At 35.2% G+C, this 12,204-nt stretch overlaps 1 protein-coding gene across 1 annotated transcript; it reads left to right on the top strand.

Annotated features, from left to right (window-relative positions):
- On the top strand, positions 1,083–11,984 carry LOC109228733 (multiprotein-bridging factor 1b). The gene is made up of 4 exons (XM_019393917.1): positions 1,083–1,317; positions 10,627–10,710; positions 11,404–11,486; positions 11,611–11,984. The coding sequence occupies exons 1-4, from the start codon at positions 1,185–1,187 to the stop codon at positions 11,728–11,730; spliced, it is 420 nt and encodes a 139-aa protein (XP_019249462.1). The 5' UTR covers positions 1,083–1,184; the 3' UTR covers positions 11,731–11,984.

Here is a 12,204-nt window from a genome sequence, read left to right on the forward strand (position 1 = left end):
GTTTTACTTAATTAAATGTGTGTTCTAATTAAAAACTCTTAATATTAATAAAACTGTTTAACAAATCAATTTTTATTTTTCGATTTTTGTCTTCTAAACTAATTTCTACTACTAGTAGTACTAATCAAAATATTTTAATATAAAGTCATACCTCTCTATAGCAACATCTCTATATAACAACCATTCATTATAAAAGTCAAATTTTTCTTAGAGCCGATTTTTAAGTTATATTTTACCTCTCTATAATAATTTTTTTACCTATAACAATAATATCTATATTTATAGCAGAACGCTCTTTGTAAACTTACCTCTCTCTAACAGTTATATCGAATCTTCAAGATTACTAATAATAACTCTAAAAATATGCACACAATCTTTTTCATTAAACAAAATTTCTATCTCGCATAAGATATAAGATTTGAATATTTACACATGATATCTTTTCCAATTATACATATAAAAAATATTTAAACGTTAGATGATGTTATAGGTGTATAATTATAAAAGCCAAAAAAATATTAGAACAAAATTAGGGAAAATGATATTGTATAGCCACTGTAAAAATAATAGCCGAAAAAATATATAAAAATTTATATATTTTTTGAATATATATACATTTTGTATGTTATATACAAATTTTATACTCTTTTTGGCTATCAAATATAAATAATTTCTGTCGCGGGCTAAAAATAATAATCCCCGACAAATTACAATATCAAATTAGTTTCTTAATTTTCCTATTGATTACTTACTCCGGTTCACAATAAGTGTCCAATTTGTTTGTTCATTTTGGTTCAAAATAAGTGTCCAGTTATGTAATCAAGAAAGAATTCAATTTGTTTTTACAAAATAACTCCTATGTACATATTTCTAAAAAGTTTTCTTACTCCTCACATTAAATGTTTAATTAGGAATAATTTAGTCATAATAAGTATTTTTGTATAAAATTTAATATTTTTTTAATAGTCGTACTAAAAGCAAATTGTGAACCGGAGGGAGCATATGAATAGTGTTCACGTCAAATTAGACGGCCGGGTTAGAAAGGAAACCTCGCAACTAAAATATTCCTAAAGCCCTTTACTATATAAGTGTACGACAACAAGCTTTTCTTCAACAGTAATACTAGCAGCCAAAAATCCAAAAATCCAGATACAGATTAGAGATATTTTCAAAGAAGAAAAAAGATGAGTGGAATAGCACAAGATTGGGAACCGGTAGTAATCCGGAAAAAGGCGCCTACCGCCGCCGCTCGCAAGGACGAGAAAGCCGTCAACGCCGCCCGTCGCTCCGGCGCTGAGATCGAAACTGTAAAAAAATGTACCTTATCCTTTCATCTCTCTCTGAACACGATTTCCTCTCAGTATTATCGCATATAGTAGAACTTTTTTGTAAAAAGTGCTTGTTGAGCTGTGTTTGTAAAGTTAGATTTCTGAACTCAGTTTTTCAAAATGAAAAATCACTTTATTCTTCCCTAGCTCCGCTCGCAAGGACGAGAAAGCCGTCAACGCCGCCCATCGCTCCGGCGCTGAGATCGAAACGGTCAATAAATGTACCTTATCCTTTCATCTCTCTCCCTCTTAACACGATTATCCTCTCCGTATTATCGCATATAGTAGAACTTTTTTGTAAAAAGTGCTTGTTGTGAGCTGTGTTTGTAAAGTTAGATTTCTGAACTCAGTTTTTCAAAANAAAATTTACAACCAGATCTCAATTTATCATGCTCCACTTCCACCAAAACCTAATCTAGATTGGCCGCGGAACATTTAGCCTTAAATAAAAAAGAACTGGGCAAAATAGATCACTAACTGATTCACTTATGGCAAAATTTGGCCCATAATGGACGGAGCCTCCATGGCCGTATATCAAGTTCGCCGTTTTTTTTTGGGAGATTCATGGCATTTGAGACGATTAAATGATCTCAGCTTTTGCAAGCTTTTGGAAATGACATGGGAAAGAATTTTGATAGAATAGAATTTGCTCAAAATGGAAGCTGGTGACAATTTCAGAGATCGAGCAAACGTGGTTGAGGATTAGTCCGTTGGGAAAGATGACGATGGGTGGGGTGGGGTTCTTGTTTTTATATTTTATTTTATTTTCAAATTGTTTTTACTTTTTAAAAGTTAAATCCATGTGTCCTCATTTTATTCGTCACTCTGGCATGTGAATTACGCGCACCTTTTATGTTTGGTTGCATACGAATTTTGTGTTTAAATGACCCAATAAAGCTGTGGTTAAAGTATTCAAATGAAACAAACTTAAGATAGAGTGTCTAAGTGAAAAGTGATGACAATTTTAAGGGGTTGTTGATGTATTCTACCTTAGAGAAAAGTCCACGTCCATTATCATAAAAACAAACCCATCAGATCAAGAAAGATGAAAGAAATCGGATCTGATTTTTGTAGTATGAACGGGTAATAAGAAATTGAAAAGCAAACAGTGTTCGCTGCTTTTTGATTTGTTGAAATTATTTGCTGATTTGCTGGAAAGAACGAATATGATTTTGATCGTGCTAAAAGTTATTCGCCGCTTCCTGATTTTTCTCTCTGATTTTTGGAGGTGGTGATTTTTATGTCTAAGTTTTTGTTATTTTTTTCTCTATGATTTTTTGTGGTAAAAGTCGAACCTGAAGGTTTTGCAGACGATTCTTATTTTGTAGATGAGAAGATGATAAAATAATGGAAGTGAGTGGGGGAAGAGAAAGAAGACAATCGCCGGAGATATTTAACCGCTAAAATCTAACAAAATTTCAGGTCGATTCCCAATTTTGGAAGGTTTTTTCCGGCGAGTTTCAAAGGAGTTGAAGGGATATGTGCAGAAAAAATAAATTTGACAAAATATTAAATTAAATCCATGTCAGCAGTAATTGAACAACACACACCATCACAAGTGTTTATTAGTAGCCATTTTCTCAAGTAGAGGTGTTATGGGAAACCCAAGAGTTCATATATCGGCTCTGCAAATAAGTATAAGTTTAAGTGGCCACGAGGCAATTTCGCCCTAATAGAAATAAATGGGATTTAATCTATTTAACTAATCAAAGTTTAGCTATTGTCCTTGAACCAAGGGTCTATTGGAAATAACATTTCTAACTCCACAAGGTAGGGGTAAAGTCTGCGTATATACTATCCTTCTCAGATCCCACTATGTGGTGTTACACTAGATATGCTATTGTTGTTGAAAGTTTAGTTATTGATTTATCTCTTCTAAATGAATTTTTACTATGGGTGTTTAACGGGTGGGCCGGGCCGGGCCGGTTTGAAAAAAAAGGTGACCGAGCGGTTTCCAATTCGGGCTGGTTACGGGTTATTCAAAATCGGGCTTAACAGGTTCGAGTCCATCCGAGTAAAAAAAAAACCGGAAGGGTTACGGATCCAAGGGGCGGGGCCGGGCCGGGTTAGTATTTTTTTTTTTTGTATTTTGTATGACCATCGTAATTTATATTAATATAAGGCAAAAATATAAAATTAAAAAAACAATCTTATAAAAAGAGTATTTGAATAAAAGGATGCAAATGCTTTAAATCTTTATATTTGAAATTTTGAATATTTCATTAAGAATTTACTACAATGAAGATGGAAAAAGAATTGCACTTACAATTTGCAAGTGCTTTTTTTTTTTATTTCAAACTTACAAATTGAAGTTTACATTTAACAACAAGTAAATTAACGAAAAAAATAGTAAATTCAAAGGTTTTGCATTCCTTAGAAAGTTCTTCATAATCAATATGAACTTCTTGGCCATCTTCTGGAGTGCTAAATTCAGATGGGTTACCATGTGTTAATATATCTCCAAGTTCCTCGTCTTCTGGTCTATCAACATCTTCACGTCCCTGATTTCTTCGTTCCGATCTAATCCAATCTCTGAAACATACTAAAGCTTTCAAAACGTTGCTTCCCAATGAGTGACAGGTGTCTCCAAGTTGTTGTCTTGCTTGAGTAAATGCATTCTCTGTTGCAACAGTTGAAATTGGCACATTCAGCACGTCCCGAGCCATAGCGGAAAGAACAGGTAATTGCTTTTCATTCTCATGCCACCATCCCAACGGTGAAAATTCCTTTGTGCGAGGCTCTTTTTGCTTTTGCAAGTAGAATTGAAGTTTATCAATGTTTCTGTTACTGGTTTGAGTGGTAGGAAATGTAGAACAAATATTAAAACTATCAAGGCCTTCATCATCATCCATAGTAGTAGCAGTGGTACAATGCATAGTGGGATTAACATTGCCTACATTAAGAGCATCATCATCAAATATATTTGCATAATAATTATATGATTGTTGTAAATAATCATTTAGCTTGTTCATACAATAATATATATCTAGGGTTTCAGTTGGTCCAATCTCCATATAAGTATATAAAGCATTGATTAATTGGTGACAATCAGACATCTTAATAGAAGGATTTAAAACAACACCAATTAAGTAAATCGGAGGAATTGGAAAGAAATATTTTTTGAATTTTTCTTGCATTTTTTCAACAGCATCCTTATATTTTTCTTTCTTCTTAAATTAGAGAGTAGAAAAGAAATTTCAACTATATGTACTAAAGCCATAGTAACAGTAAGGTAATATGCTCCAGAAAACTCAACAGAAGCTATATAAAATTTATGTAAAAATTTAACAACATCATTATTGGCCTCTCAAGTAGTAGTTGTTAACATACGGTTTGGATCAGTACAATGCACATTAGCAACTTCAGTTATTGGCAATCTATATTTGTAGCAACATTTTAAAAATAAGTATGTATAATTCCATCTAATAACAATTTCGTCTGGCATGAATCTGGGGTTAAGGTTATGCTCGGTATACTTATTCTTAAATTCCCTAATTCTAGATTGTTTATTATTTCCTTGAATAACACCAACTGCTCCTCTAACATGAGTAATCTCAGTTGAAAATAAATCAAGGCCACTTTTAACAATTAAATTATAAACATGACATGCACACCTAACATGAAAAATTTCGTCAAGTGGTGGTTGCAAAGGTAGTTTTAATATTAAAATTGCGGCATTATTGTTAGAAGCATTATCAAAAGACATACACAATACTTTTTTCTTAAGATTATAAAATTCAACAACTTCGCAAATAGTAGTACTTATAAACACAGCAGTATGACTCTGACCTTCATCATATTTAAAAGCGATAATACGTTTTTGCATACAATAATTATCATCTATCCAATGACATGTAATTGTCAAATAATCATTTCCATTAACAGCATGACCAATATCAGAAGTTAGAGAAACTCTACAAGGAAGGTGGTCAAACAAATAACGTATGTATGTTTGATATTGTCCATGAAGTCTAAAGATATCACATCTACAAGTACTTCTAGGGATACCTTTAAATAAAGGATTATAAATCCTTTGAATATACATAATAAGATATGATGAAGAAGCAAAAGAAAAAGGTAGACAACCCAAAGCAATCATTTTTGCTAACTCCATATTTCATAAGTCCTCGAGTACTTGATTTTCATCTAAATCAAAGCCCCATTCTATAGGATGCTAAATTCTTATATGTCTACTAAGTGTCCCAGTCCCCCATATTTGTCCTCCAGTCTTATGTTTAAAATCATCATTACAAAGTCTGCATCTAACTCTATCGGTATTCTCTATTTTGTCAAAAAATTTCCAAACCTTACTTCTTTTTCTCCGATTAGTAGTCGGGGCCACAGGTGGTCTACTTCTAGCACCACGACCACCACCCGTGCTACCAGCTCCAATACTACTAAGTGTAAGTGGTGTCACATCTTCAATTTCTAATTCATTATTTTCTATACCGAAATCTTCCTGTAATTGTTCATAATCTATATTATTATCAGGTGATGTTTCAGAAACATATGTAGAGTCTTACTACCAGATGTTGAAGTAGTACCTCTTTTTCTATTTCCCCGATTACCCCGATTAGCAACCTTATTACAAACTCTTTTTGCAACATTAAACATATTGTGAAAATTTAACTACTAGCAAAAAATTAAATATGCAAATAAAATAGTAAATAAGAGAAAAAGTTGGAGGGAGTGCACCGAATTGGGCAATAAATTGAACACTTGATGATTTCGCAACTCCAATGTTACCACGAAGGAACGTCAATTGTTCAAACTTAAAATAATACTGTAGGCATATAAATTTTAAATTCATAAAAGAATTTGGACTATATTTTAAATTCAAGATATATTGGTCCAAATAAATATATGGGCTAATATAATTGAATTAATTATATAATTCCAATATAAATGGATTAAATAAAGAAGTCTTAATCCATTGGGTTAGCCCATTTAATTGGGCTAAAGTGATGAGCCCACTTCATTAAGCCCAAGATGCCATCTTCCTAGAGGCCCAGTTTGATGCCACGTGTCAAATGACGTGGCGCGCCAAGTCAAACGGAAGAGCCAATAGGATCATGCCACGTGTAAAAATGACAAGGCATGCCAAGTCACACTAAAAGGCCAATGAAATCGCGTCACGTGTGCAAATGACATGTTCTGGCCAATCAAATGCGGACATGTCACACTTCAATTTGATTGGTTGGAAAGAGTTTGTTCTTATCACAACTCCTCTCTTTCACAACTATAAATAGGGGTCTTCATAACTCAGAAAAGACACCAGAAGTTATAACAAGAAGCAAGAAAGAGCTCGTGGATCAAACACTACAAATTCCTCCACAAGTTTCAAGCTTCAAGCAATCAAGTTCAAATTCAAGCAATCAAGTTCAAGAAATCAAGTTCAAGTTCAAGAACGAAGAACAAATCAAGTATTCAAGCTCAAGAATGAAGAACAATTCAAGTATTCAAGACCAAGAACGAAGTCAAATCAAATACAAGGCGTTCAAGATCAAGGCTACTTGTTTGTGATAAAATTCGTGGCAACAATCAAAGTGTTTGCGACGAATAAATCAAATTCAAATTCAAGATCAAGCTCAAAGGCCCTTGAATTTATTTATACTAGAAAAGTAGAATAAGAGGAATCATAGAGATTGTACACTCAAATATTTGAAATAAAATACTACGATTGTTGCGATATTTTCGGTCTTGATTTTATTTTCTCGACGCAAATTTATTGTCTACAAATTCTGGCACGCCCAGTGGGACAATCTCTACCTCTCATCTCAACTTTTCAATCACCAAAGTTCAAGAATATTGAAATGGCTTCAAAGAAAATCAACTCCGTTTCAACTTCCACCAAGGCTGCTAACTCCAGGTTCTATGCTGATGTGGAAAGCATCCTCGATGTCACCTTTGGAAGCTCCGGACCAGTTACGAGGAGCAAAGCAAGCTCTTTAGGACAACAAGCACCCCAAGTGCCGTTCACGTCAACCCCTGTTTTCGGATCTTCATCCTCAAAAGGAGCAAGATCTTCCACAAACGCATCTGAAGGAGGAAGCGATGTTGCTGAAAAGATAAAGAAAACTCTTGCTCTGCTTGACCTCTCCGGATCCAAGCACTCTGCTATGAAGGAAGATGATGATGCTTCAAGTGATGGATCCTCCCCACTTACACCGCATAGCGTGAGCCAATCAAGGATAAATCTGTGTGAAAATCCATGCTACTCTCCGTCGTCCACGACAATCATGCAAGCCATGGTGACAAACACTTCATCTATGGAGGAGCAGTTGGCAAACTTGACGGAAGCAATCACTGGCTTGACCAAATGCATGCAAAAAAAGAGGCTAGAATTGACAAGCTAACAGACAGGGTGGGAATCTTGATGGAAGAAGAATCCACCCATGCACTCGGCAAGCTCCCAGAGGTTCTAGAGAGTGACTCTCCCCCGAGACAAGCAGCATCCACTAAGGATATCCCTGTCTCATCTGAAGGGGTGATTCCAATCGATCAATTGAAGGAGTTCATTGAAGGAACCATTAAGAACAAATATGAAGTTGCTGCCAAATCCTCCCTAACATATGCAAAGCCGTACACTGCAAGGGTCGATATGTTGAAGATGCCTGCTGGCTATCAACCTCCAAAGTTTCAACAGCTTGATGGTAAGGGTAACCCAAAGCAACATGTGGCGCACTTTGTTAAGACATGGAACAATGCTGGGACTTATGGAGATTACCTCGTCAAGCAGTTTGTCCGCTCATTAAAAGGAAATGCTTTTGATTGGTACATAGACCTCGAGGCTGGATCTGTTGATAGCTGGGATCAACTAGAGCAAGAATTCCTCAATCGCTTTTATAGCACAAGACGCACTGTGAGTATGATAGAGCTTACAAATACTCGTCAACGAAAGGGGGAACCAGTTATCGANAATGAAAAATCACTTTATTCTTCCCTAGCTCCGCTCGCAAGGACGAGAAAGCCGTCAACGCCGCCCATCGCTCCGGCGCTGAGATCGAAACGGTCAATAAATGTACCTTATCCTTTCATCTCTCTCCCTCTTAACACGATTATCCTCTCCGTATTATCGCATATAGTAGAACTTTTTTGTAAAAAGTGCTTGTTGTGAGCTGTTTTTGTCAAGTAAGATTTTTGAACTCAGTTTTTTCAAATGAAAAAGCACTTTAATTTTACCTAGCTCCGCTCGCAAGGACGAGAAAGCCGTCAACGCCGCCCATCGCTCCGGCGCTGAGATCGAAACTGTCAAAAGATGTACCTTATCCTCTCATCTCTCTCTCTCTTAACACGATTTCCTCTCCGTATTATCGCATATAGTAGAACTTTTTGTACAAAGTGCTTGTAGTGAGCTGTTTTTGTTAAGTAAGATTTTTTAACTCAGTTTTTTCAAATGAAAAACCACTTTAATTTTCCCTAGCTCCGCTCGCAAGGCGAGAAAGCCGTCAACGCCGCCCGACGCTCCGGCGCTGAGATCGAAACTGTCAAAAAATGTACCTTATCCTTTCATCTCTCTCTCTCTTAACACGATTATCCTCTCCGTATTATCGCATATAGTAGAATTTTTTTGTAAAAAGTGCTTGTTGTGAGCTGTTTTTGTAAAGTTAAATTCCTGTTCTCAGTTTTTCAAATGAAAAACCACTTTAATCTTCCCTAGCTCGTTTTGTATTGCTTGTTTCTCCGTCTTTTTTTTCCTGGTATTCAGTGAATTGATAGGGAGAATTTGGAGAATTCACCTCAACTAGTTTGAGATTGTAGTGTAGTTGTTGTTTGCCTGTGGTCATCTTATCATCTGTAGGTCTTTTTTCCCCTTGTTTTGTTCGATAATCTGTGACTCTGATTTCTGTGTATAGCTGAACGGGTCTAGAGAATTGGATTTAAATTTTGTGCAGTGACGGAGTAAAAAATAATTACACAATCAAGTCATTTAAAAAGGTAATTGCAAGTAATTCCAATTAATACTAACATTGATTGATAACCTAGAATAAATGGTGACTTGGTGAGTAACTCAGCTAGTTTAGAATTGAGATGTTGTAGTCATTAGTCTGTTTCACCATTTGCTCATTTACTTGTTTTCATCTCTAGCTCCTATTTTGTATTGCTTGATTTTCTCTCCTTTTTTCTGATATTATGTGTATAACTTAATGGACATGGAGGATTCGTACAGCCAACTTCAGCTAGTTTGAGATTAAGGTGTAATTGTAGTTGTTGTTAGTCCGTGTTTAGCCATTTTTCTGCAGTTTGTTACTTTAATTTGTCTACCTGTGTAATGACGTGTGTATGCTACTTCTCTTTCTGTCCTTATTGACTGTTAAATTATTGCTGATTTCTGCATATGTCAGTTTATCTATGATCAATTTGTTGTATGTGCTTATGATTGCTAATGTCAGTTAATCTGTATCACAAATAGTTTTGATTATGCTAATCTTGGCGGTATATTAGAACCAATGTCTGCTTTGGGTGCATTTTATTCCTAATGTGATAGATTTTTCCTGAAAGTCAGTCGTCCAGGCTACCTTTGCAAATATCAAACATGCAATTTTACTGCTTAAGTTTGTGTCGATTGATATTATATCATTATCCTGGTGTGCTGGTAGAGTAATTTCTGTATTCAGAGTTTATTGTTCCGCTATTTGCTACTAGTAAAACAGAAAGCAGGAGAAGTTAGAAAGTGGTAATATCTTAAATTCCTTTCAATTTTTCTTTTTTGGATTAGGAAATTCCTTTCAGATTATAACTGAAGTTGGCTAATTTCTTAATTTGAACTTTGAATTTGCCAACTGGAGTCTCTCTTGGAATTCCCTCTCACTTGAGCAGTCATGTTGTTTCTTATCATTAATAGAATTTTATACCAGAATTGCACCTATCTAAGTGTGGAAACTTCTGTAAACAAGGGTTCGTCAAGTGTGAACACAATTAGCTGTTTGGAGTGTTTTCTTTCTGGCTTAGTTCTATATATATATATATATATATATATATATATATATATATATATGCAGTATTATAATATTTTCACCACCATCGAGCTATAATCGGTGGGCAGGCCCCTATTGGGCAACCTCAGATCAGATNATATATATATATATATATATATATATATATATATATATATATATATATATATATATATATATATATATATATATATATATATTTTCCGGTTCACTTATCAGTTGAAACATTAAGATGCTTTGTTCCCCTCTACTGTTGCCAAGTCACATGTTCTTGCTTTTGTATCCTCATGGAATTTGCTTATAGTGATAATTGTTCTCACGATATTTATATTGTGATGCAGCTAATGCGGGCTCTAACAAGGCTGCCTCAAGCAGTACATCTTTGAACACCAGGAAACTTGATGAAGACACTGAAAATTTGTCTCGTAAGTTTGAGCTACTCCTTTTACAACAAAACTAGATAAACTTCTAGGGGATAACTACCATGCTTAATCTCTGATATATCTGCAAGTAAAAGTCAAAGTTACTTCTCAACTGCTCTGATGTTTTTGGTATCTACTTTATTGTGCCTGCTTCATATGCTGGCATGGGTACGGCATCTTCCTTTTGAAACACTTAAGGAACATACATTTCCCAAAACACAGTTTATACCTCTTGTGCATTTAAAATTTTCAATGATTTCTAAATCTCTTTAGTCAATTGGGGAAATAAAGCACATGGCAATCTTGAGGCATGATCAAGTTTTAATTGACATCCTTTAGTTGCTCTCTCTGCATCAACCACACTTTAGAAACAGGACTAATTCACAATCTATAATATAAATACAACAAAAAGGAAAATAAATTAATTCATTATTCATTTCTATGATGTTTCTCCTGAGCAGTGTTTAACGATGTCTTTGTTTCCTCTGTTTTCCTTTTCATTGCCCTTGTTACCTTTCCTAAAATCAATTCTTTCTTTCTTTTTTTGTTTCCCTGATCATTGTCTTGATATTTTATGACCTGGATGTTGAGCAGTTATGCCTACGTTCTACTGTTTTTTGCGCTTATTGTCCCTAGAGTACCACAATATCATTCTCCTTTGAAAGCGTCCTGTGTTACTTTGCTTTATGTTTTCAGATGATAAGGTACCAACTGAACTTAAGAAAGCCATCATGCAAGCACGACAAGACAAGAAGCTGACTCAGGCACAACTTGCTCAAGTATGCCTCTTTATCTCTCTTTGGACTCCACCCCCCAAAAAGGGAATTTTTTTTGGACATAGATAGAGAAGATTGTCAATTTGTAGCAAAATAAATCTGATAAGTACGTTTCCTTGTTTTGCAGTTGATAAATGAAAAGCCACAGATAATCCAAGAATACGAGTCTGGAAAGGCAATTCCAAACCAGCAGATTATCTCTAAACTGGAGAGAGCTCTTGGAGCGAAACTTCGAGGAAAGAAATAAAGCGTAGTGGCACAAGTGAGCCTTATGGATTCTCACTGTCTGATTGAATCCAAGATGCGGTCATGTACATGAACTTTTCTTCAATCAATGTGTTGCTTATCGTTATGCCTGGATTCATGACTATGTTCCTTGTTGAATTAGCTGTTTCTTCTGTGAAATTTGAAGTTCCTCTTGTACGAATTTCTTTTCTGCTTTAGTTCCTGACTGCTTTATTGGATTAGTCTATCGTTCAAATCAGCCCTTCTTTTTTGCAATGAGGTTACACTTCCGAAAATGGGAGTTTGTTCTCTCTATAATCAACTTTGCATACGAGTTGGTGTTCATGCCTGGGTTCCATTAAGAAGAACGTCCAATGGTCGTCTGTTGGTCATGTGCATCGAACAGACTGGCACTTGTATTGCCTTCTCAGAGATCTGTAAATCATTTATGAAGTGTGCGTATATCAAACTCTCCTCGTATTCCCCTTGCTTATGT

Source organism: Nicotiana attenuata, chromosome 7 (assembly GCF_001879085.1).
Source record: "Nicotiana attenuata strain UT chromosome 7, NIATTr2, whole genome shotgun sequence".
Classification (NCBI taxonomy): Eukaryota; Viridiplantae; Streptophyta; class Magnoliopsida; order Solanales; family Solanaceae; genus Nicotiana; species Nicotiana attenuata.

What these genes read in the sequence shown, in the direction of transcription:
- LOC109228733 (XM_019393917.1), top strand. Translation starts at nt 1,185, where the DNA reads ATGAGTGGAATAGCACAAGATTGGGAACCGGTAGTAATCCGGAAAAAG. An exon ending in AGACACTGAAAATTTGTCTC is followed by an intron (nt 10,711 to 11,403) that starts GTAAGTTTGAGC and finishes TTATGTTTTCAG; the next exon opens with ATGATAAGGTACCAACTGAA. An exon ending in CTCAGGCACAACTTGCTCAA is followed by an intron (nt 11,487 to 11,610) that starts GTATGCCTCTTT and finishes CTTGTTTTGCAG; the next exon opens with TTGATAAATGAAAAGCCACA.